This window comes from Maniola jurtina, chromosome 17 (assembly GCF_905333055.1).
Source record: "Maniola jurtina chromosome 17, ilManJurt1.1, whole genome shotgun sequence".
In the NCBI taxonomy this organism is placed as follows: domain Eukaryota; kingdom Metazoa; phylum Arthropoda; class Insecta; order Lepidoptera; family Nymphalidae; genus Maniola; species Maniola jurtina.
The window spans coordinates 4,696,476-4,724,236 of record NC_060045.1 but is presented as its reverse complement, the minus strand read 5'-3'; the positions used below and the strand labels follow the sequence as shown (position 1 = coordinate 4,724,236).

At 37.3% G+C, this 27,761-nt stretch overlaps 1 protein-coding gene across 2 annotated transcripts in view; it reads left to right on the top strand.

The window, feature by feature from the left end:
- The window catches only part of LOC123873662 (runt-related transcription factor 1-like), a 28,625-nt gene extending 2,403 nt beyond the window's left edge, over window positions 1-26,222 (top strand). Inside the window, exons 3-6 of one of the 2 annotated variants that reach the window (XM_045918629.1) lie at window positions 2,495-2,512; window positions 13,787-13,984; window positions 24,746-24,904; window positions 25,403-26,222. In XM_045918629.1, the coding sequence (XP_045774585.1) occupies window positions 2,495-2,512; window positions 13,787-13,984; window positions 24,746-24,904; window positions 25,403-25,899 (872 nt within the window). In that variant the 3' untranslated portion in view covers window positions 25,900-26,222. The remainder of the gene's footprint in view (window positions 1-2,494; window positions 2,513-13,786; window positions 13,985-24,745; window positions 24,905-25,402) is intronic. The other variant, XM_045918630.1, reaches the window with a different exon arrangement.
- The last annotated feature ends 1,539 nt before the right edge of the window (window positions 26,223-27,761 follow it).

The following is a 27,761-nucleotide window of genomic DNA, read 5'->3' as shown; positions in this document are numbered from 1 at the left end:
CCAAAACATCATTTTTAAATAAATAATAATGTATATCTAGGCAACGTCCATCTTGACAGCTTGACATTTGTCAATTGACTTAATATTAAGAATCTAACGGTTATGTAACCTTCTTTTCTACAAGAAAACTAGAAAAGAGCTGATAACTCTTAAACGGCTGAACCAATTTTTTTGGATTATAGCTAAGAACACTCTCGATCAAGCCACCTTTCAAACAAAAAAAACTAAATTAAAATCGGTTCATTCGTTTAGGCGCTACGATGCCACAGACAGATACACAGATACACAGATACACAGATACACAGATACACAGACACACAGATACACAGATACACAGATACACAGATACACAGATACACACGTCAAACTTATAACACCCCTCTTTTTTGGTCGGGGGTTAATAAAATAAAACAAAGTTATACGACCTAAGGAAGATTAGAGACGAGTCGGCCGCAACGCGGGGAACATTTTGTATGTACCTGTGTATATATTTCCATCTCGCTGCGTCTCTAGTAGACGTAGTTTCATATAAAATGTATATATTTAGCAGGCGGATTTTTGCGTTGCAATGCGGATCGGCCCTGCCGCCTGGTGGAGTCTATAATCCTTTAAAGAAGCTAGGTATTTGTTTAAACGCATTAATTGTCCGTGTGCAGAATCACCTCAAGTGTAGACGTCGCAATATCGACTTATGTTGAAGGCAATTGACCGGGTTATTTATATCCATGGCTTACTTGAATTACAGGACGGTTTTAGATCTTTTCTTAAGTTATATACTTTTTTCTGATACTAGATCTATACACCTTATAGCCTAGGTACAAAAGATTATCCTGAAGTTTGAAGTAATTTGAAAATGGAAAATGTTCATAAATGCAGGGTAAGATATTTATTATGTACAGTACCTGAGTGTTATTACAGTAATCAGTCCTAATTCACACAATGTCGTTAGCACAAATTTTTATAAACATAGTACCTTTGTATAAGTCATATTAAGTATATTACAACACCAAAAATTTCGGGCTTACAAAATCCAGCGTTTAATCTTTGTAAGTAACGGATTTCGCAAGAATTTGATTAAAAACAAATTTAAATAACAGTTTTAAAGACCAAAAAAATAAATACATAATTTGGCGTTCCTTATTGATAAAAACAATTAACATCAGCGTTTTAAATAACCTAAGTCTGAAATATTTTCAACCGAATACTTAACACCAAAAAAAGAGCAATACATTCACCCCATAACGTTTCCACTCTCGCAAAAATCAATGCCGAAAACATATTAAATATTTCATACACCGTACATATATCTGAATGTTTACGATAATGCAGACATCTACTCATAAAAAGCGCCCTCCCCCTGAGAGAACACTCAAAACAAAGCTCCGCTGCTGCTGAATATTTCAACAGGTCTTCTCCTTGTTGGAATATTAAGTCAATGGGGGTAATTGATCTGTGAAGATCTACTGCATTAGGACCGAAGCATCAAAGTCGCTTTATAACGCTATTACTTTAATAGGCCAAGAGCTCATCACAATGACAAGGTACAACAATGTATTTTATACTCTTGAAGTTGTAGTGAAAATAAATTGTAGCCTATATAATAATAAAGCTACGAGATTTCATTTGGCAAAAAGAACAAAAAAGTTTTTAGCGGTCTACGATGATTAACAAACTACTTATTGAATAAATTGAAAAGCGCGAACTTGCTTTGAATAATATATTAGTAGATCACACTTCACACTAATATTATAAAGGCGAAAGTTTGTATGTGTTACTTCTTCACCTAAAAACTTCTGGGCGGATTTGGCTGAAATTTGAAATGGAGATAGATAATATCCTGGATTAGCACATAGGCTACTTTTTATCCCGGAAAATCAAAGAGTCCCCACGGGATTTCGAAAAACCTAAATCCGCGCGGGCGAAGTCGCGGGCATCGGCTAGTACTATATATTATTTAACATTCAATGCTTATATACAGTTTTTCTGCCATCTCTGCCAATACTGAACAGCTTTTTATACGCAATCGATAAAATTAATTATGGCAGAAAGTACTTGACAAGTCCAGAAAAAAAAACTGTACAGCGCACATATTAATAGGTATATCAATGCGCGTACAGCTTACTAGATCCGGAATAATTGCCGTTTTATTTAATGCGCACAAAGGTTTAACAAACTTAAGTCTAGTCTAGCACTTTAGACTGACACCGCACTTATAGAACTTCGCAATTAAGTGTCGCCTTACCGTGTGGAAACGATACTTATAGCATTTAACCCTTCATTCGTTGAGAATGGCACGCAATCTCTATGCCTCCTTGGCTCCTACAACGACGTGTATAACTTTATTTGAACCAAACATTCTGAGCGGAGGAGACCCGTGCTTAGTAGTGAACCGGCAATGGGTTGATTATGAAAAAAATAGTTTGAATTTATTGCATATTTTTATACTATTTTGTCTCTGGTTGTGCATTTAATAACATTAAAATTTTTGTTTAAGGCCTAGCCGGAACACGTAGTAAGCAACTTTTTTTATTATTAACCCATACCGTCCATTGCTTCTTAATAGACATCCGACATCAAATAAAACCGGCCAAGTGAGTGTCAGATTCGCGCACCGAGGGTTCCGTATTCAGGTATTTTTCCGACATCTTCCACGATAAATCAAAAACTATTATGCATAAAAATAAATAAAAATCTGTTTTAGAATGTACAAACTAGTCCTTTAATATGCTACCCCACTTGGTGTTAGTTATAGTTATCTTACTTTGAAAATTGAAACACATTTAATTTTTTTTAATGATGTAATCACAAATTCACAGTTTTCGGATTTATTCCTTGACTTGTGCTATAAGACCTGCGTACCTGCCAAATTTCATGATTCCAAGTCAACGGGAAGTACCCTTTAGGTTTTCTTGGCAGACACGACTGACGGACGGACGGACAGACAGACAGACAATGAAGTGATCCTATAACGGTTCCGTTTTTCCTTTTGAGGTACGGAACCCTAAAAACGTAGCGTTATAATTAGCAGTTTTTTTGTAATACCTTTTCCTTGCAAACCAAAATTAATCTAGTCAGAATATTATTCTAACTAAGCGCTTACCTAGCTCTTATCACTTATGGCAAACATAAATTAAAAACATTACCCTTCTTCTGATGCATTCGGATTGATAATAAAATTTTCTATTAGCTGATGCCCGCGACTTTCTCCGTCAGTCACTTCGCAACGGAGCAACGGATCGACGTAATTTCGTTAAAGATATGGAGAGTGACATACGCTGCTTTTATATCGGAAAATTAAAGAGTTCCCACGGCAGTTATAAAAATCGTCGCGGACGAAGTCACGGGCATCAGCTAGTAAAATGATAAAACATCAGCGCTCATGTTACGATAGCTGAAAAAACATGGCTTGAAAATTTACACTATGACTTTAGAAATATAAGCTTTAAAAAAAAGCGAGAATTTGGTGCTCTGTCAGGGAGATTATTCATATTTTCTATTTGCAAATCTGTACCGTGCCACCATTACCAATAACTCGCAGCTCAGTTATATTATTTACATTTCGTCTTGTCAACATGTAAGTTATTACGCAAGGGGGGTTTCGGGAAACTATTTCCATTCAATACTCAAACAAACAGAGCGCATGTAAAACTTAAATGTTTAGGGGTAAAATGGGGTAAAACGGAACACGAACTGTAAACTCACATATTCAAATAGTAGGGGGGAGCTAACGAAGCGGGCAGGAAGAAACATCAACAGTCGAGGGAGGCATGTCATGTCACTTAGATCTTATTTGTAACTTTGTGTGAAATTGGAATAGATATGGTACTTACTATCGTAATATTCCTAGAGCTTTTTTTATTGCTATACACGGTCAATCTATGTACAGATAAGAAGTATAAGTTTCACGCAGAAACGCAAAAGACACATACACACGTACCTACTATTATGACGCTAAGTGACCTTATCAACATGAACAAAATATAATGAAAATGGTTACTCGCTTTTGTAAATATTGTAGGTACGAGTAGGTTCAAAAATAGTACGCCTATTAATTTTCTAGTCGGTCCTATAAGTTCATATATTATGATTAGTTACCTACCATTTACCTACTTAAAGACAGTAATTATTCAGAGTAGGCACAACGACGTTATTTTATTACTTGTTTGTTGAACCGGGATCGATTTCCCTTGTAAAACCAGAACACATTTCCTAACTCGCCGGCAAGCAGAGATAACTCATTAACATTTCCTTAAACAAACAAAAGCTTTGGCCGGCGTCTGTAAAAAACCAATATAGCCCTAAACGGGAAAGTGGAAAAGAAGTTAAGAGGTGTCTATTTGTCACGTTCCTTCGTGAATAACGTTCTGCTTTCCAATTAAGGGTAAGCGCTCTCTTTGTTTATCTTAAATTGCGAGAAAATCTCACTCAAATTATCGGGCAAGAGAACGAACGAAGGGGGATCGGAACACAACTTCTGTTACTCCGGATAAAAAAGTTGCCTGATGCTGACGGACAGGGCGCGGGGAATTTTTAATAAGCGAAAAATTTAATGAGGGTACCCGAACAATTTTTCCTCGGTTTTACCGTGTCAGCTCTATTTAAGTGTAAGAGAAGTTTAGCTGAAAGAGGGTGGAAGTGAGATATTTGTTTTCGTACAGGATTGTTAGTTATTGTTACTTGTAAGAGTTGATTTATTGGCCTTTATAGCTAATCAATCAAATCTACGAGTTATTATAATATGTTTTATAACAATTTAAATGTAATTAAATGTAATTAATCTAACGTTTTGGTTTATAAAACAAAACTATTAAACTCTACATTTAATAGTAATAATAATGTAGTTATATAGTAGCTTTTAACTTTTATGCAAGAATAAGAATATCACATTAATATTATTTTTAAAAGCATTATGTTTTTATAAAATACTAAATAAATAAAAAAATGCCAGGAATTTTGCAAATATGAAAAGCAGTAGCAATTATGTAATTATAGCTAGTAGGTATGTACATTATTATTGTTATAATCATAAATGTGATATAATAATTATAACTAATCAGGATAACAGTACTAGTAAGGATATAGGTACGTCGGTAAAGGTAGATGAGATTCCCTTATTACGTCCCCCGCAATAAGAGCCCAATTTACTGCACCAGTAGTCAAGAGGCGACATCTGCTAATCGATTGATTGACCCCACTTTAGAGCGATCGTCGATAAAAAATACCCCAGGGCCGTGTGTCCCCGCATTCCCCACGCTTAGCTTTTTTAAATGCAACCAAGACTTTCTATACGGACGATGTAAGAGTAAAGCAAAATATTGATTTAATCGAAGATCATAAATTAGTATCTAATTATATTGTTTTAATTTAAGCCCGATTCTTTTAAATTTTGAAGTAGGTAGTTCTTATTTTTTTTTTCTTCTCTCAGGACTGGTGCCGAACACTTAAACGTCCTTAAACACTTAAAAGTAGGTAGGTTTAAATATTCGTTGTAGTAGTTGGTAAAAGTACGATAACTCGTTCGAGGAGGTTTGAAGTTAGATAACTGCAATATGTCATTAATGCATTATCTACTTACCATTTAGTATCTTGTTTATAAAAATAACTAGCCTTTCCCCGCGACTTTATCTGTAATAATACGTAACGATTTAAGCTCTATAGCAGTTGGAAATAATGTGTAGCTTATCTATAAAATGGTCCTTCGAACCAGATCTAACTAACAAACTGCCGTTTAAGATGGCGTAGTGTTACAAAAGGGTCACAACTCACACAGTATTCTCGTCACATTCGAGCGTCATACATAGATAACTTGTGTTCACTATTGTTCTGTTGGCACCTGAAAGAGGCTTGTTAGTCAAACATCGCACACAATAGACCCCTCCAATTCCTTCCCCACTAAAACTACCATAAAGCTAGTTTTTACAGGATATTTCTCATCATTTATTATGAAATTCTGGTTTTCTTGAAAGGGTTCATGGTGAGCTAGCGGTGATACAAAAAATCTACTCTTAGAGCATCCCAGTTGAATACTTATTGGTGATAGCTTGAAATAATATTTAAATTTCGTTTACGAAATTTTTACGACGCAATGCTTTTGTTAGTTGTTTGAAGTGATGCTAGAATACGGTATTATATTATGATAGGTTGTGTGTGAGTGTCATTACATATGATTTTTGATATTATTTTTTCATTTTTGGGGTTCCGTATAAAAACCTTTATAGGATCACTTCGTTGTCTGTCTGTCTGTCAGTCAAGACCCGTCAAGGGAATTAAAACCTATTAAATACTTCCCGTTGACCTAGAATCGTGAAAATTGGTAGCCAGCAATGTTTATAGCATAAGTAAAGGGAAAATCCGAAAACTCTGAAGTTGTGGTTACATCACAATTTTTTTTTAGTGTTTTAGTATTAAGTAGGTACATCTTGTACCGGGATCCGTATCCCTCCGTAACCCTCGTGTGCGACTCCGGCTCGCAATTGACCAGCTTTTTGAAACAGTAAGCGTAAAATATAGGACTGTCCTAAAACTCCCGTTGTCATGGCAAACCTAGCCACCCTTAGAGGTGGAAAATTATTTTTGTATAAGAGCTGCGGAAAAAGATCTCGGCCTCACCTTTCCTTATTAACTGGAGAGGCCCCTTTGATGCACTGCATGGTTGCCCTTAACGGCTAATGGTTTTAAATTTGCCTTGTTATTTAGAATGGAATGGGAATATTATAAATTAGGGAACGAGTTTTAGATTGCGCGCAACGCTTGTAGGGTATAATCATAATTAATGGCATGCGAATGGTGTATAATGTAGTCTTGTACAGATATCAATTATTATGAGCTGTAGTTTTGGGTAATCCATGAGCAGGTATACCCGTCAATGAGCTAAACACTCTATCTGGAATGTAGACAAAATTAGTATTCCTGTAGAGATTTACAGCAATAATAATTAGAGTTATAAGCTGATCCAAAAAAAATGGCTAAGTATTTTAAAGCACTGCTTGAGATAATACAAGTCCCATGATGAAAATTTATAGGAACATTTGTCATTAAATGTAGGTACTTATTTTCATACAAAAATAACATGGTACCTATAGGCAATAGACGTATAGAGTAGATATAGGGAAATGAGGTAATATCTCTATGAGGTAAATACAAAAGGATGTCAGCCCGACGCATTAGTTTTTTATGCATGCGGTCTTTTTCAGTTTTTAAAACCCATACAGAGAAGGTACGAGTAACGAGATGGTATGAGTCCCACAGACCATGATAGTGTTTTTGAATTTTGACCTAATAGGTACCTACGCTTGGTTATTCGACCGTCATGGTTAATTGTAAAGTTTCGTGTTTTTTGAAAATTAAACCCACGGCATAGTGAACGCCGAACTCATAGAGTGGGATCGATGCCTGAGGTCACAAGCGAAACCGGGATGAGGCAGCAAATATTTCATATTTCCAACTAAAATAAAAAATGCAAAGTAGCTCGGTCCAAATTAAGGTGTGCATTTATTTCAATTTTTATTAATTTAAATGAGACGGCATAATGAAAGGTATACCGTGATGAGGAGGGAATGCGATCTTCGCACGGAGCGCCCCGGCCGCGACAGAAAGGGAGATCAGATTTCCTTTGGCCGTCTTTTGCAAGTTCTCTTTTCCGTTTTTAATTATTGAACCACTCATTCCTAATTATTATTATTAGCGCAGGGGAGTGGTGAAAATTGAGGGTCTTTTCCAAGCAATATTGACCGCTCGGCTTGAGGTGCCTCTCTAGGGGAGGTTTTTAATTGTACACGCTTTTGACTTTTCTCTTGTTCTTTTGAGTCGCTTCAATAAACCTGAATTTTACGATGTCTCGCTTGTAGACGGCCGCCCTTTTATTGCTTTTTTTTTTTTTTTTTTTTTTGTTGACGCTGGGGAATGCATTTACGCATCCCCCCCGGAGGGAGGGTATGTGGGACTCGCCGGCCGAGAGGCGACCGGAATACCCACTAAACCCCAGCGGCGCTACTGCGCGTCGCCTGGCGACTGGGTCACGGGAACGGCCGAAGCAAACAACCGCAACCCAGCCAGCGACGTCTGCCGAGGCAGACCCTCCACTGGGGACCTGCTCGGTCCCCACCACCGCACCTCCGGGACGCACCAACGAAGTGCGTCCCCCAACCCTGGGACGCGCACGTCGCCCGTGTCCCGTCCTACGCTTCGTCCACTGTGCCCTCTGCTAGTCAGAGGGACACGCGGAGAAACCTCCCCCCCTGCCAGGTCATTAGCCATAGCTAACATTATCTCCGAAGAGAAATTATTAGCCATGTTACCGGGGCGCACCGGCCCGAACACTGCTCTTCCCCTCGGACGCATCCAAAAGGGACCAGCAGCATCCAGGCACACTGGGAGGTTACCTGGCTGGCGCCCCGCCCTTTTATTGCTTGGGTTTCTTTACTTGTTTATATTTGTATGCGAATATTTTAGTGCTAAACTTATGTTTTCGTTTTTTATGCAAAATTGTTTTGCTTCAGATACGGTTACTTATAGTTAAAGTGAAGTGGGTACGTGTATAAATTCTTGACATGGCGTCTTCAGTAGAGATTTTATAAACCTTTGACATGAGAGTACGACGACACTGTAGACGGGAGAATGCCCTCTTTACGAATAATAGGCTAACTCTTAATACGAACTTAGTACTTAAATATTTAAGACACGTTTTCGAAATTAGTCTAAAGCATTCACGACACTACAGCAGGGCCGATTTGGGAAGCACTAAGCAGCTGCTTCCTAAATCGACCCGGCCGGAGAAATCTAGAGTGGTCCCTAGACATGGGTGGCCAACTTGCCACAATCTAGGAGATATCGGATGCATATTATCTGCTCCAGTCAAGCAAAGTAAATTGTGTAAGTAACGATTTGTTTCTAATTTTCTACATCTAACTAGGTATCTAAGTCTTAGTAGGTACAAACTAAAAAACCTAATCAAATTTCACATATTGAATTAAAATATATTTTTTGTTATGACGTCACAATACGGCGGAAAATCCCTATTCTTGGTTTGGGCGCCTTTTTCGAACCTTAACGACGACACAAAATGTGTGATACTGATATTATTATGGATACAAATATTCAATATAGTAGGTAATGTGCTAAACTTTCGCATTAATCAATAAGCAGTGATATTTTAATAGGTCGGCTCGGCACGCATTTATAAAGGCGCACACATAACAGGTACTCGCCCGCAGCCAATCCGCTAATGTCCCTAAAGCGTATCGGGCCGCATTACGTATTTTATATCCAAATTGCTCGTCTCTAAGCTGAAAATCCCCAGTAAGCCATGAAACCGAGATCAAAGGAGCTGGCTGCCATTACGATTGTGGCTCATTTTTTATTTAGCCGACGGAACTCTTATCTTAACGCCCCCGCCTACTTTATGACGTTATAAAGCTGATTTTTAATCTAACGGGGACTGGGAAATTGCATATTGAGTTCGGATCTGATTTCGCAGTTTTTTTGTAATTCGAATTTTTTTCAACCGACTTCGAAATAAAAGAAGATAGACACCTCTTTCATTACCTTAATTTTTTTTTGCTACTCAATAATATTGTTTTGATGGTCGACTCACTTAGATGCTTTCACCTGCGATTATTCGCAATATACATAGGTTGGTTTCTTCAATTCCTTCAATTAAAGTATACATTGATCATGGATGTTATTGAATTATTCCGATCTCATAATTATTGTCATCTGCCTTTTAGGAAATAACACCAACAATAATTATATTATTATGTAAAAGTAATATTATTATGTAAAATGTATTATATTAATAAGATATTATTATGTAAAAAAAACGTATCAAAGGGTCGTAGCATAGAGTGAAAGCGCACTTCATAAATCATTTTCACTTCGATAGCTCAACGGTTGAGGAACGGACTGAATTCCGAAAGGTCGGCGGTTCGAACCCCACCCGTTGCACTATTGTCGTACCCACTCCTGGCACAAGCTTTACGCTTAATTGGAGGGTAAAGGGGAATATTAGTCATGATTAGCATTAATATTCTTTAAAAAAAAAGTTATTCATAAAAAGACTTTCCTTCATTCATTCATATGAGGTCTGGAGCAAAAACTAGTCTTAAGTAAACATCCAGGACCAGCACCAACAATCAACATCTTGACCTTTCCAATACTTTTCGCACCATTTCCCCATTTCTCGGGCCGCGTTTGTATCAAAGGGTCGTAGCATAGAGTGAAAAGCGCACTTCATAAATCATTTAAGTTATTCATAAAAAGACTTTCGTCTCCCCGCCGTGAACATATTGCAGCGTGCACGTGCGACAAGCTTCATAAACTGCGGATATTGATCCCGAGGGGGCGCCACTCTTCATAAAAATATTGTTTGCACCGAATAACACGATCAAAACATTTTGTAGGCAAACATCTTATTTTATTGATTTTATCTCGTAGATATTTTTTTTATTCAGGGCATTTCAACTTTTACTTAACTAATCGTTATTTATCTTAGTCAAAATCTTTGTTAGACTGATTAGGTATTATGTAAGTAGGTTTTTTTTTTTATATAACTGTTTTACCTGTTGCTATTACAGTGCAACAACCTTAAAAACTATCACTTATAATATTAATATTGTAATATACTTAATCTAAACTTAAACCAATTTATATATGTAAGTAGGTATGTAACCTTTTCTCTCATCGGTCTGATACAAACTGCTAAGATGCAAATGAATAGGTCATTCTAAGCAAGTGTGATCTAAGCTAGATCTCATCATTGCTTAAGGTATGAATGTAGTCAAGTTCAAGCTTAACTTGCATAAAAATATCTGGTAGCTAAGGAAGCCTTGTCAATATACTTCCGAAATCTGTATGTTTCCACACAAAGAATATGTTAAGGCTAGCGCAAACAGGCGGAGTGGAGTGGAGTCGATTTTTTTTAATAACTACCTGAACTCAGCTTTTTATACTTTGAATTACCGTTAAAATAGATGTACTGAAAACCAAACGGAAATACGCACCGATGCCTACAATCATATTAAATACTTATAACTCAGTTTGAATTTTCATTAAGAACTAAGTAGCTTTTTCCGCGTTCGCCTTATTTAATTCGCGTTCGGGGATATAGTAGCTATCTATCTATGAAAGAATTTTCATAATCAGATCATTAGTTCCAGAGATTACCCTCTACATTCAAACTTATTAACTTTACCTGTTTATATAGTGTATAAACCACTGTGCCTCTGCTCTGCCGGTGTGCTTTGCACCTAAGGGAGTCTTATAATATAATATATGAATATACCTCTACTTATAAAATATAGCCTTGTTTTGCGTAGAGACATAAGGAAATTTTTTCTCATCTCAAGTTGGCGAATTTATATCCATTTTATGAAAATAAGCGGGAGGCCGCTCATTTCGGGTTTGGGGTGGGGTGGTGTTTACGTCGCTTTTATTTCTAAGGAGGTGGCTGACTTCTAGACAAAGTTATTCGTATTTTTCAACGTACATAACTAACTTCTAGTTTGACGACTTCCTTTCTAGTGGAAGGTCCCGGGTTCGATTCCCGGCAGGGGCTTAGAATTTTATAATTTCTTTTCTGGTCTGGTGATGATGAAAAACTGCCATACCCTGACCACGTGAGCCCGCATCCCTCTTATCTGCATCATCACTTACCACCAGAAGAGATTGCTTCAAGGGCTAACTTGTACCTGAATGAAAATAAAAAAAACATAATAGCGATTATCAAATTTTGGGAATTTGCCAGTTTTTTTTTAACCAGTCGATTTTCTATCGAAAAAGTCTTACCTATATGCCTTTCTACTACTGTATGCCCCGTCCATTGCCACTTTAGCTATGCAAGTCGCAACCCGTTGAATTACCTACCTATATCACTTACATAATTTGGTTCCTCTACGGATCTCCTCATTTCTGATTTGGTAACCGAGATTAAAGAGCCTTTCTCCATCATCCGCTGTCAAGTGACTGAGCTTCTATAACCTATGTACTAAAGATGTAGTTTCAATTTATTTCACAGTAATTCATGTAGGTATCATAGGTTTTAACAGGCCAGATAGTCAAGCTATAAACACGACCATTGTAATCTAACACGTCAATACCACAAATTTTACGTACTAAATGGCATAGTCAGTATCAGTTCACCGCTTATGAAGCCTGGATTGCGACCATGAATTTCACCAGAATTACCATTAGGTATGTGTCGATATGGCAGCGATTGTTCAAACGCTTGCCGCCGTGTTTGTGGCCGCTCTGTGGTGGATGTGTTACGATGGCAATTCCACTGCGTCATTGCTCCTGTACCCGATACTCATTACCTTAATTTTGCGTCAATAATTCCCCTACAATACATACATTACTCCTCATACACCACTACAATCGAACTCAACTTTAACCAATCCGGCAATGGATGCATACCATGCGTGGTCGGTTGACTCTATTATTGTAGCGATACAATTTCTAAACACTTGTTAAGTGATAGGTCGAACCGCGGTATCGGTTGAGTATCATTTAGATTGTGATGAAACGCAATGGTAAATGGGAGAGTAATTTCGAATGTTCGGTTTTCGGGATATGTTATGAATGTAAATATCGTCCACACAAAATTTTACGTTAATAATTTTAATAAGAACTCTTTTTGATCCATACTTAGCACTAGCGATCATACGAAATATTTTGCGAATCTAGGCTTTGATGCAAAGAATCTGAAAATTCGCCATTTTCAGTATTTAAAAATACCTACATTGTTTGAACCCCCCTTGATACATTTGATCAGCCTATAAATTAGAGCAAGTTGCTTGATTTTGACTATTCTGAGTATGTTTAATGAGAAAACTTTTCAAGGGTACATTAAGGGTTAACAACAAAAAAAAAACTGCTGAATTTTTTCGAAGATTTCGAACTCTTTCAAGTCTCAGGCAAACTCAATGTGTTTTTATAGCCATTTACATTTTTTGGAGGATTTCCTCTTCGCTAAAGCTTCGTAGGGTCGTGCCGGCACGCGCGTTGCGGGCTGACAGCCACAAATCAACGGCGGCTGTTGACGATTTCTTGCGTTCTCTCGGCGCGTTCTTTGGATGTCTGAGGAAAATGTCCATTTGTTTTAAATTCCCTACATTTCCGAACTGTAAAGTCGGCTTTACTTAAATGTAGGTATTATTTTGGTAAATAAAAGATTAGTCTAAAAGACGTTGTAATATAGAACCATATGCAATATTTATTCTTTTTAGCCGAATATAATATAAATTATTATGTATAATATTTGATATTTGTTTTACATACCTACCTAACATTATGTTCAAATAATATGTAATACGCAAAATACGAACCGACACGATAAATCTAATACGTAGGTACTTCGTCCATTTTTAAATTAAGTAAAAATTTGTTTAGGCAAATCAAATTATTGAGGTATTGGTATCTACTGATTGATGTTTTTGTACGTAGAGAACAACCCCAAGTCTTGAGCAAATTACCGACATGTCTGGAATGAAGATTGAAGTTAATAATTATAATGTGTAGAGATGATATGATAAATCAAAATTGCGTGCCTACTTCTAAATGTTCAAATACACTTAAAAAATTGTAAACTTCTTTGCGCAATTTTGATTTACCTAAAACATCTTTACACCGATCTCTACATCATCATTATCATCATCAGCTTGTGGACGTTCACTATTGGACATAGGCCTTCCCTAAAGAGCGCCACCACACCCGGTCCTCAGCCTTCCTCATCCAGCAACTTCCCGCCAGTTTATATACCTACATAAATAAACTTCATCTATTTTGTCAATAGGTAAATCGTTCACCCTCACGATAATGCTGGCAACGTCACCCCCTCAAGTGGCGACCTACCAGAAGGCGATCAAGGTCACAGTCGACGGCCCCAGGGAACCGCGGTCCAAGACCAGGCACCATGGCTTCCATCCCTTCCATTTTGGACCAAGATTCGCACCCGATCCTCTTATGGGCTCTCTACCTTTTAAATTATCAGGTAAGTTGAGAAAGTTCTTAAAAATTTTTTTTTTTAATATATTTTGCTTTTGGTTAAGACCCAGGTCTGGTGAGATGCTAGGGTCTAATCACCCACCAAAGAAGCCATAGAGGTACATATAGTAGATAATAACTAAGAGATCTGGTACAATGCCATTTAAAAATTATTAGGAGAGATCTATCATCACACATTTATAAAGATTCGCTCAGTGAATCATATTTCGAAGTGTAAATAAACCACCTACTTCCTCCGCGTAGGGCATAGCGCCGTTAAAGTAGGTACCTATTGTGTTACTTTGAGTTTTTTATTTCCTAACGGCTGAAATTAATAATATCAACCTTTTTGTAATCTGTCGATAAGTTATGTAGCAACGTTTTTATTTGTCAAAAACCCACGTCCGCTGTTAGTTTTAAGTTTGCTATCCAGAAAGTTACTAAATAACTTATCGACAGATAGAAGATGAATATATTTTATTCATTAATTTTGGTCGTAGTTGAGACGGATTGAATTCTATTATTGATTTTGACCGCTAGTTACGTACCTATTGTATATTTAAAACGTAGATTTAGATTTATAGGATACATGGATAGATTTCCGGCAGACAAAAACAGTTTTGAAGACGCTTGCTCGAGATAGGTTGATAAAAATGTTTATATTTCTATACAAAGATCTGAAAGTAGGTATTGCGAGTCAAGGTGAGCAGTGAGCAGTTAATAACATCTCCGTCCCCCGCTATGCAGTTGATCTCGAGGATATTAAATTGTCACCGGACCGCTGTCAGCCGTCGCCGACGTGCCCGACGCCCGGAGCCCGACGCGACGCCCGGCGCCTTCGAGGGGATTTCATTTGGCCCAAAAGTTTCGCGCAACAATTAATTATCTATTTCCCTAACCCTCTTTTGACACCTGTAAGAAACACGCCGCTTATTATTTACCTTCAGAAGCCCATATTTTATTATATCACAGTAGATAATGCCCGCAACTTGGATTTAGATTTTCAAAAATCCCGCGGGGACTCATTGATTTTTCAGGACCAAAAACAACTTGTCTTTCCCGGGATGCAAGCTATCTCTATACGGAACGTCGTCCAAATTAGTTAAACGGATGAGCCGTTCAGACAAACAGACACACACTTTCACATTTATAATATTTGTTGGGATATGAATTATGAGACTGTTGTGTAGGTGAATCAAGGTTCTAGACCATTTAAGAGAGACGTGGAGCTCAATACAAGAGGATATTATACGAGGTTCTATATGTACCTATTTAGTACTGCTTTTGAGTTAATTTCCTAAAAATGCCCTTCCGGCATAAGTTATCCCCTTCAATTTTAATATGGGTCATGTCAAGAACGAATAGGCATCTTCGTTGCGCGCTCCTGATGGCAGTCAAACAATAATCTATAAATAAATCAAAAGTGCCTATTTTAATTTTATTTGGTAATTTTTGACACCAGATCAAATAAAAGAAAAAAAAAATAGATTTAAACTAATAAATAAAATATTCTACTTTGAATGTACTCCATAATAGACTTGATGATTGTAAAAGTTCACCTTCAGAGCTTCAAAGTTTAACAATACAAGGATTCGACCCTCAAGCTCCTTCGTTGCTTAGCATCACCCTCACCAATTTGTGAGATCACGTGTTTATTACATCTCTAAAATTCAAGACGAATCTTGTGGAAAACTAGGACTTTTTCTTTACATTACTATGTAACAATTTTATTTAATAACCAAATGAATATCTTCTATTAAGTTTAGATTAGATTTCCATTTTTAATAAGTCTTTTGATTTAGCTTTTCTCTCACTTGCCTATAACTCGTCTTTGCATCAAGTTTTGTTGTCAAAATCTACCCTTAAAAATGTATCTAAGTCTACATTCTATGTACGCTACCCATTCAACTGTTGTTACAAGATATTCTTTTTATGGTTTATTGAAAGAATATTTATGTAAGTATGGGTTGTGGGTACACTTCACGAAGCGCAGTATTTTTCAGTTTCATGTGGTATTCAACTTCCTCCTAAGTCCTACACTGACTCCTAAGTCAACAAACTAAAGGTACAGTACACGAATAATCACATAGCATCTATAGTTATCGTGCTGGTTAGTCGCCTCCATTGTATCGGGGAATCCGGCAGGAGCAACGCAAGTGGCACAAACCTCGTTAGGGCGGGCGTCAAAGGCCCCGTAACTCAATTACACACCTCGCGCTACACTATGCCAAGGCCCAAGACACTCGATTATATTATTGTACGTGATAGACACACATATTTTAAAGGAAATTACTAATAAACCTCTGAAAAGTCATCAAACTTATTACAGCTACATTTTTATTACTTGTATTTTTTTGTGAATCTGACTATGGTCTAAGAAGTTAAATTATGACGCGAAAACGATTCATTTAACTATGTATAAGCATCTTTAGCTTGGTCGTAATCTTTGCTTACTTTTGAAATCCATCTTTTTTAAGTCTTTACTTACTTTGCACTAACATTACTAACAACTATGAGGAATTATTGTTAATAACACACTAACTTTGTATATGGACCTATTTGTAGAAACATATGTGGGTCTGAAATAATATCTTATTTATTTATTTAAATAGAAAAGTCAGGATGTTGATTTTTTTATAATATTAGGTAAGTACTAGCAGTTGCTCGCAACTTCGTTTGTATTGAACGTGAACTAGTTTTATAAACCTTTCTAATGGAAATCCAAAATGATGATGAAAACCGCATAAAATCCACATAGAAGTTTAGAAGGAAGCGAATAAGTATAAAAACAAACACGGCTTGCGGCTTTGTTTTATAGAAAGAGAGACTATTTAGAGAAGACAAATTAATGATAGAAGAAACGAGATCATAAGCTCTTCTCTTTGTCAGGGGTTTCTATAGTAGTTTCTGCAGGTTTGTCGTACGACATTATGATATAGGTAGACACACACCTTGATAAAGGGGTGTCAGAGGGTTCAAAATTCAATTATACCCCGTTCACTTTCTAACTATGTCAAGATACTCGATAATAATTTTACGACGATCATGAGAGAGTTATCTTAGCTGGTGTCAATCCCAAAAGACTACTTACGAGAGTTCAGAGTTCTGCGTTCTCCGTTAACTCTACGTACCTACCTAGGTAGGTATTTTTAACTGATAACTGATAACAGATAGATTGATTCTGAATTTCGGTCATAAATCTATATACACAAAAGAAGTAGACCATGACAGTTCAATAATAATTCAAATAATTTTATATGTACTTATAGGGGTTCAAGCTATTGAACTGAAATGATTACAAAACGCTAAGAGCAGAAAGAACTCTGTGTATTGCACTCTAGACGGCCGGGATGATAATTGATCGACATCTAAAGATAGATACAGATATAATATAACCACTATGTGTAAAATGCCAATGTCGGAAGATGGCTAAGAAACTTCAACTGCCCCTCTTTCAATAACATTTCGAAAATAATGATAAATTATCCACACTAAAGTTTGACGACCGCATGGTAACTTCTTGGCAGAGTTCAGAAATGCTAGATGTGCTACTTAAATCAACAAATAGAAAATAGGTGTCTTGAATTTAAAAGAAATAAATGAATAATGCGAAAACTAAAACATAATTGTAGCGCTTCAAATAAAGTCGGTGACGATGGGTACAATGGCTACGTTAAGTTTGATTCACAAGTGTAAATTAAAAGTTTATAACACCCCCGACAAGTGAAGGTTACAGTAACTAGAAAAGAGCTGATAACTTTCAAACGGCTGAACCGATTTTTTTGGATTATAGCTAAGAAAACTCTCGATCAAGCCACCTTTCAAACAAAAAAAAAACTAAATTAAAATCGGTTCATTAGTTTAGGAGCTACGATGCCACAGACAGATACACAGATACACACGTCAAACTTATAACACCCCTCTTTTTGGGTCGGGGGTTAAAAATTGTTTTTGAACGTGAAAGCTGAAATTGTTTGTTCATACATATTGTACATCCGCGTCGCACGTCGCGTGTGAGCGCCACTTAAAGTCGCAGCCTCCGCATTATTAATGAGGGAGCCTTAGAGAAAATTAAATATAGCATTAGGCCCGGAAGCCCCGGATTGAGGGGGGTGGGGGGGAAGAAAGAGTAGGGGCATAACCCTTCCGCGCGACAATGCGGGTGCATAATTACGCATTTGTAAATTTTAAATGTCCCACCCACCTCATACAGCCTTTTGTATGGCGTGATTCGCGCTTTTACTGTGCCTTTAAACGCTTTGAAATGAATTCGTATGATGATGACGCGAGCTCGATTAACTCTAAATGCGACGATTTTCACGGCGACATGTAGTATGCGTATCATTATAGACAGGATGTACTGGTTAATATTTAATCGCTGGAATTTTATCGAACGTACTATAATAGTGTCCGATGGCCAGACTACAGCATCTGCGATGCTTAACTCTAAATGCGACGATTTTCATACCCACTCGTAGGTACATGTGCATCATTAGGTATATATAATATAGGATGTATTGGTTAAAAATATAAGCGCTGGAATTGTATCGAACGTATAATATCCGATGTAGGACGTAGGCTGGTATGCCATCAGCATAGGTATTAGAATATACTCGTGGGTAGGTACTATTATGCACATTGTATGCTGAACGTAGTCTAGCTAAAGCTGCATTACTTACTTAATGAGTAAACTGGCGAGACGTAATAGGCTGGATGAGGAAGGTCGAGGACCGGGTGTGGTGGCGCTCTTTAGGGAAGGCCTATTTCCAACAGTGGGTGTCTACAGGCTGATGATGATGATGATGATGATGATGATGAATTTTATTACAAACGGGTAAAGTGTAAATTGTTAGTCATGATCTTTACCGTCATTTGTGCAAGTAGGAGGGCCAAATATTAATAAGCAGACGAAACAATATAATATTATGTACTTAGTCAAATCACACCGTAGCATCCTAACCACTAGACTAGACGATCACGCCAAGACCTGTGATAGCTCAGTAGTTAAAACGACTAACTCCTACTTGGGAGATTGTGGGTTCGAACTCGGGCACGTACCTACCTCTAACTTTTCGAAGTTATGTATTTCGAAGTTATTAAGTAATTTACCAGTGGTAAATTATTTGACGATTCAAAAGCACTTGTAAAAGTTTATTTGAATAAAAATCTATTCTTCTATTCTATGTACGTTTAAAGCATTTAAATATCACTTGCTTTAATGGTGAAGGTAAATATCGTAAGAAAAACTGCATGAGTTCTCCGTAATGTTAACAAAGACGTGTCAAGCCTGCCAATCCGCACTTGGCCAGCGTAGCAGACAATAGCCTGAACCCTTCTCCTTCTGAGAGGAGCCCTGTGCTCCGTAGTGGACCGGCGATGGGGTTGACCATAATGATGATAATGAAATTTTAAATAGATACCCGAAATCTTACCTGAACACTCAAAAATGCGACATCGCGACCTTAACAATCTCAGCCATCCCCGAAGACTTTACACTGAAAGGTTAATTAAGATAAACAAAAAGGGGTTAAACAAAATCAATAGAGGCAAATTCATTAAGTGCTAAGTAGATTGAAATCCAACATGGCGCGCAAGATGGCGCCGGCGGGTTAAGGCGCGTTGACAAAGCGACCTCGTTAGTTCGCGAGCCCTCTTATTAACCTTATGATGTACGGAGGGCATCCGTCTTGCCTTGCGTCAGAGGCTACCGGCGTGGTTGCGCTTTAACTAAAATATAAGTTGGGGTATAGTTTTGGAAGTGTAGGATAAGTTAAGTCTGCTAAGCGGGTGTTTGCATCGCCACCAAATGCTCATACCCATATACCTATTTGAATCTAAGAACAGGTGTTTTGGTAGATTTCACTTTGATATTTCTTATCAAAATGATGATGATTATATCATTTCCAATCATAATTTTATCAGTGTAGTAATTTGTGAATTGTAGGGGTTATAAAGCTCTAGTTTCTTATGATAGCGACAGACGCGACGTCACTTAATAGGTATAGTTGACATAGTGATTTGGAGCGAAACAATCGAATAGGTAAACCCAGAGGGTAAACCAAATGGTTTTCCAGAGTAGATACATTTTTGACCGTAAACGTCGTCGGTGTTAAAATGCTCTATGGGTAAGTAGGTCTAGCGCTGCCGTCACGTATTGGCCGCTATAAGACGCTTCTATCCTAAAAGAAACCAGATGTTTCTGGCTGAATAGAATAAAGCCTTATGGGAATAGGAAAATCCCATAGGATCTCTTTAATTTTCCTGAATAATAAGAAACCCACGTCTGTCTTTGGGATGCAAGCATTGTCTGTACCAGATTTCATTAAAATCGGTTTAACGAATGAGCTGTGAAAAGGTAGCAGACAGACAGACGGATAGACAGACACACTTTCGTATTTATTATATTAAGTATAGTCTGGTATTGGAATTATAACAGCATGTAACACCTAGTACATCAACAATTCAACACCAATCATCAGCCTAATACTCTAATACTCCAACTTCAAAAAAACTCCAAGAGTTGAAGAGATGTTAGACAATTATTTTGAAGTGTTTCAATGGCTTAAACCCTTCTTAAAACCTTCCTCTAATCACCGAAAGACTGTTAAAAATTCCACCCTAATCCCGGCCCATCGGAATCAAACTGAAGACGATAACACTTTTATCCGCGTAATCCGAATCGTCTTCGCGGATTAACAGTAGGAAAAGCAGAAAAAATGCAAGACGCAATCTAGCAAATGGCATTAAAATGTTTGGGCTCAACCCTCTCGTCGTGGTGCTATTTTTCAAACTGAAAAAAATCCCTTCGAACGGAGTAATGTAGCGGACTGGCACGTCTTGGGAGGCGCTCGGTCCGAAAAAATGTGCGTTGGAGATGTTTTGATACTTTACTTTCCGTGATAAATCGTTATTTGGTTTTTTGTTTGGAGACAAGAGATCAAATAATTCTTTCGTGGATATTATTAAGAGTAAAACAATTTTTTTTTACAAGGGATATTTTACAAGGAGGGAAGTGTACTTATTCTAAAACTAAAAAGATACGAAAATAACTTTTATGACGTTTAAGTTTATTTTGGGATTATTTTATGACAATTTTATGCCTGGAAAATGGAGGTATAGGTAATATAACTGTGTTTATGCAATTTTATTACTAGTTTTAGAAAGTAGTCATTTTAGAAAGTTAGACTGAAAATTAATTAAAACATTATCTGAGTAACTTACACGGGTTCAGAAAACATCCTTTGAGCTGTTATTACCTACAGCTTATTCATAAACTGAAAGCGGGAGGGTTAATTTGCTGTTAAAAATATATATTAGGTATAATGCTTGACCCAACGATATAACTCCAGATGAGCAAATCTCATCCACTCGTATTTTAAAACGTGAAGACAAATTAGTACACTTTCTGTGTGACGCGAACGCGCGTGTTTACGTACCCTTGTGTAAAAGAACACCTATGATCATATTTCAAATGTGATGTTCCGTTACCAGTTTAAAGAAGTTGTTCACTTGAATTTACAATAGTTTTGTAAATGTAACTACACACGCTTAGTTCTTGCATGTTCAATCGCTCTACACGCCGCCGATTACACACTGTGAACACAGAGCAAAGAATTCCAGCATTTTTAACGAATGCAAATGGTCTGGCGCTACCCTTTCTTCTGCAACTTTGAACAGCGAATACGAAATGAAACAATGCCTTTTAGTTTTAGGGTTGGATAGACGCATTATATATTATGGTGTGTTTCTGGGTGTTTTGTATGAATACACCCAGAGTTACAAGATAACAAGTGTACCTAAATTAAAAATTTATAACACCCCCGACAAGTGAAGGTTACAGTAACTAGAAAAGAGCTGATAACTTTCAAACGGCTGAACCGATTTTCTTGGATTATAGCTAAGAACACTCTCGATCAAGCCACCTTTCAAACAAAAAAAACTAAATTAAAATCGGTTCATTAGTTTAGGCCCTACGGTGCCACAGACAGATACACACATACACAGATACACACGTCAAACTTATAACACCCCTCTTTTTGGGTCGGGGGTTAAAAATACAAGAAAAATATAGAATGTACATTACAACATTTTAATTATAATATTTACAGTAGCTAAAGATGATAACACTAAAATGCGAGTTATGTAACATCGAAAAGTGCTGGAATGGCGACTTCGAATCGGAAAGTGCAGTGTTGGCAGTCCCCTAGATGAAATAGAAGAGATATCAAACGAGTTGCTCGGAGCCCCTGTATATAAGTTGAACAAGCTCGCGTTGTATGAAAATCTTTAGATATAAGAAACCGATTGGCAGCAATAGATGTCTATCGGTTGATGATGAGGATAACGACATAATATTTAATCCAAATGCGAAGCTCTAAAGGTATACGCATTATCTGGAAACTAAGTAGCTCTTGCTCGCGACATAGTCCGCGTGGATTTAGGTTATTAAGAATTTCAAGCTACCTCTGTACCAGACAGAGTTTACTATCATTGATGTAGCGCTTAGAATGATAAACTGATAGGCACACTGACTCACGGATCTTTATTATTATCTAGCACGGAAATAATCGGTTTATTTTAAACAACCAAACCATCAAAAGCCTTCTAATACTACGTTTAACTTTACTATTTTTTTTAATCTAGAGCTACAAATTTGATAAAATTGATCAGTAAAATATCCAATCTAAGTGCCGAAAATCTCTTGACCTTAGTTCTACTAAATAGAAACTAAACATTGAACTCCATCTACTCTATCTTGCCGACTAAGATAAGCAAGAAACCTACTAGGTATATAATCCTACTGTGCGAGGAATAGTAATCTCTATCAGCACAGATCACTTTGAATTCAGTCACTTGATTACACTCTGAGTAGATGAAATAATCAGCCTATCCATAACCTAAATCTTTAATACCAATCAAGCTAACGACGTACGCTTTCACAGGCTTTTCAAACCCCGTCCAACAAACATTCAATATCTCGTAGTTATCGTAAAAGCTTCAGGGCATGATTAAACTAATCCTCAAAAAGAGGCTTTTGTCTAATTGCATCCATGAACTACCTATAAACGCTAAGCGGTCGGATTCAAAATAATGTGTTTTACATTTTCGCAGCGACGGTATCAACGGGTATAAAACGCCCTGTAATTTATTCTATTGCTGAAAGGGTTGGGTTGTGCGGGGTGGGAATTACCCAAGGTGGGTGCTAAAGGGTTAAGCCGAATATACGGGGTCGCGCCGGCGAACTTTGTTAATTTATGCGCTTAAAAATGTCAACTGGAAATTATGACGCCGAAACACATTTCCTATTTCATTAATGTGTTTATGATGATACGGGCTGTTTTATTTTAATTTCGCATTATGTTAATTTTTCATGACTGTTCTAAAAAATAAGTTCTAATCGTTAATCATTGCAAAATGATGTACATAGGTATCTATGACTCCGACGTCAGTGCGTTCTCACCATTCTACTTATAGTTAGTATTTAGTTCTATTAAAAACTCGCAGGCAGCAGCTAGTCTAAAATAAATCCTTAGTTAAGAAGTTGCAAATTCAGCAAAAGCTGGGGCGTGTCAGATATACCTAGCTAGTTATAATATTTATTTATTTTTATTTATTAGGTTCACCTATAGATAAAATAATAATAAATGAGCTTTTTTGTTTCATTATTGTTAGTTATACTATATTTATTGTTAGTTACTCTATATATAGAGTGAGTTGAATCTTATATCTAAAACTAAAAGCTAACAAATCTAACAATAACCAATATGTTGCTAACTAATATTATAAATGTGTAAGTTTGGCTGTTTGTTACTTCACGCTACAGTGACTGAACTGATTAGGCTGAAATTTCAATTGAAAATAGCTTATAATCCCAGAAAATCAAAGTACCTTTTCCCGCGGAATTTTTAAAACCTATAAGTAAGTAGGTACCCACGCGGATAAAGTTGTGCACTCATCTAGTAATGCACTTAATTTTAACTTTTACAGCTTGTATTTTATCATGAAACCTTCGAAATTGAGCCCGATTTAAAGCGCTTAAGATTTGAGTAAGAGACATCATTCAAACATTGGAAAACCGAAATCATTGTCAGTAGGTAACAATTAAGGAGTGTTGCGAAGGAGATAACGCGCGAATTGAGACAGGTTCGGAGGGAGGCGCTCACTTATTATTTAAATATTCCACGATGAGTACGTTCAATAGTTCACTTTAGTAGAGCGTAAGGACTTATTGCTTCATTGTTTTCTCAGTAGGTAGGTCTTTATTCAGGGGTTCGAACCGTCAACCATTTAACTTCTGTTTCATTTTCATCCTAGATCGATGAGCTATTGAAGTTTATTATTATACGTATTTATAAACGGCTATTATTTATTTATTTTGGCGGAACATACTAAAAGATTGTCAATGATCATTATTATTGTGTAATGCGATAAAGATCTTTGTCGATTGATTTTCGACCGCCCGTTGTGCCAATTCTTTTTTCCACGCACAATGCAAACTGTGGCACCAAATCCCTTCGGTGGTGCTCGCACTCGATTTTAAGATGGGGCTTTATAGCCCCACGCGTTGGTGGTTCCTCTGGTGCTGTCGTCAATGGCGGCGAAAATCACTTAACATCAGGTGACCCACCTGCTCGTTTTATTTATATTAAAAAAATGTTTCGATGGAATCTTATCGAGAACTGGATACCTTACTTTAGGGTGCCAATTTTGGTGATTAGACACCAAAACTAAGTAAACATATCTGATAGACCGTTCTTCATTGTTACAGGTATAGCACATCAGCTGGCTGGTCTCCCGGGCGGCGAGTGGGGTGCGCTCGCGAGGCACTACCCTCCACCACTGTTACCCACGCATGCGCACTTCACACCACACGTCTTGCCACCAGCGCACACGCAGCACCACGTCCCACCACCGCCTCATGAAACAGGTAAGAAAAAAAAAGACGAGAACTAACAAAATAAAGTTCAAAAGAACTCGACTAGATATCTACTCCTCTTAATAAATGCTAAAAAAATTTACTAAAACTGTTTTTCTGTCGCTTGGTATCGGACTAAGAGCCCGGGAGGGCCATTCATTCGTTATTTTATAAAAGCAGAAAGTTTCTCTGCGTATTGTCCCCAACACAGCGATGAACGTTCAGCGAATATGAAGTTAGCATCATGGTGGCTTTGGCAGATAACAGGTAACAAAGACAAAGAGGTTTAAAATCGTGCGTGAAAATATAAAGTCTAATTTTTTAAACTAGTTAAACTTTAAGGGTGTCTGGCAGGGGGTTGCCTCGATAATAAGTGTCTGGCAATGCATGACGTGATTTCTAATCTATTCCGAAGAAAATTAAAAAAATATTATGTCTTCGTTACCTGTTATCTACTAAAGCCAAAGCTCCTAAAGAAGAGGTAATCATAGCACAATATTTTGTTCGCAGATATAACCTCAGAGAATCCGACAACCATGCATCCCCACAGCACGACGAGTCCAGCCAACTCTCGACCAAATTCCCCACACGACGATGACGACGACATCTCGGTGACCGCGTCAAGTAGTCCACCCCCTGACGACCGGCCGGGAGCTTTCACCTCAGTCACAAGAACTAGAAAACCCCTACAACCCCTACCAGCACCATCAAGTCTCTTCCACAGCGCTTTAGCAGCGCAATTATTCCTGAATTCACCTCTCCTGCCAACACCACCCGCATGGCTGTACTCCCAGTTATACGGCGGTTACGATTGGTGGCTCAGACCTCCAGTGCCACAAGAAGATTCCAGTCCAAGTCCTGACAGAGAAGAAGAAGCCGGTTCAACCGCATCAAGTTCAAAGAAAAGACCAGCGTCACCGGAATGGTCCGAACAGGGCGTCAGAACTAGAAGCAAGTCTCTCATGACGTCAGAAAGACGACCAGTCGATGTGTGGCGTCCTTACTAGTCAAACATTTAGTTCTCGAATATTACAGGAAGTGTTGTATAGTGCTCGGCCTCTACCGTCCGATGTGCAGGTGGACCCTAAGGGCCGACGCAGACGAGGGACTATTGTCCGCTGAGGACAAAAGTCCCTTGTCTTTTACTACGGTGTTTCGCCGTACTATTGGTCCATTGTGTACGTTATGCGATGCAGGTATTATACTCTATCCGCGGAAAGAAGTTGTATAGCGCTCTCTCTGTTACGCAATCCTATCCAATTGATAGAGACAAAATCTTAGTATGCGCTAACCATTTTGAGTCACCAACCAATCACAAACAAAAGTTTTCTAATTGAATTTCGAATGTTTTTGAAAACATTTTCGAATTGAATTTTGAATGGTTTTTGAAACCATGTTTGTAATTGGTTGGAGACTCAATATAGTTAATACCCACTGAGATTTTTATCTCTATCATTTGTATGGGATTACGTAACAGAGAGAGCGCCATACTGACTTCTTTCAGCGGATAGAGTATAGTGACAAATTTTTGTCCTTCACGAACAATAGTCCCTCGTCCGCGTAGGCCGTAAAGTAGTATTGCGTAGAACAAAGTTGGATACGAATTCGATATAGTGATAATTGTCGATAGGTGTTTTTACGTTAGTTAAATGAATGTGAATTCCAAATTGTATTTAAATAATTGTTGATTGTATTATAATGCAAGGTCTGTAAATAAAGTTATTCGAAATTTTTAATCAACTTATTTTATCCTAACCTCTGACGTAGAACCAGAATTAATATTCCAACTAAGGTCCAGGTGCATGATAAGCGGTTAAAAAAAAAGTTACGGTACCCGTTAAACTTTGACCACTTTTTAAGGTAAAATTTTGGTGCAAAATTAACAAAACCTGACTAATGCAACCCATTTTGCTTTTATTGAGGGCGAAAGTAAAACTATAATCGTATTGTAATTCTAACCATCTGTCATGCAACTGAACCTAAGATTGTTAGATTAATCAGTAAACTCATAAGTAGATATAACAATTACATTAGAGCAGTGACTTATACCTAAGTGAAATTTACATTACGAAATTAGTGGCACGAAATTAGTTTCACGACATTAATTTTACTATCAGTTGCATGTGTAAACGTCTAATTTCATAATGCATGCATTACGAAATAAGACGTTTACACGTACAATTGATAATGTCGTGAAACTAATTTAGTGCCACTAATTTCGTAATGTAAATTCCGCTCTTGGTATGTAGAGGCACGCATAAATATAAAATTGAAGCATTCGAAAGAACAAAAAAACTTGCGAATTGGACCTCAACTTGCACGCTAGATTTTAAATGTAATCTTTTATTGATTACTCACGAAAATTAGTGATTTAACTTTAATTTTTCGATGTTCCGAATACGAAATTGCTACCATTACATACCGACGCACGTACTCTAACCGCTGGAGCTATTACAGTTTTAAATGGGTCGGACATAAATAAACGGTATGGAAATTTGTAAAATAAATATTATCGAAATTAAACTTTTGGCAAGCAGTGATGTGAAACAATAAACCGGCGTATTGGAGCTCGTTTGATGTCGTGGTGGGAGGATACATTTTTGGATTGCATCCATATTATTCGTGACCGCAGCGAAACGTATGGCCTTTACGTTCATAATGAACAAAATAAACGCTGCATACTTTTATTACTGTTTGAGTGTTTTAATTAATTTATTGCAAATTGAAAATAATTAAATTATAATTCATACAATCATTCTATAATCATATTATTGGTTTTTATCATAAGTCGGAGGTGTGTGAATACCTAGCAAGCTCTATTAATTCTAAATTATAGGCTGTACTTTTGTGTAAAAAAATAACATACACC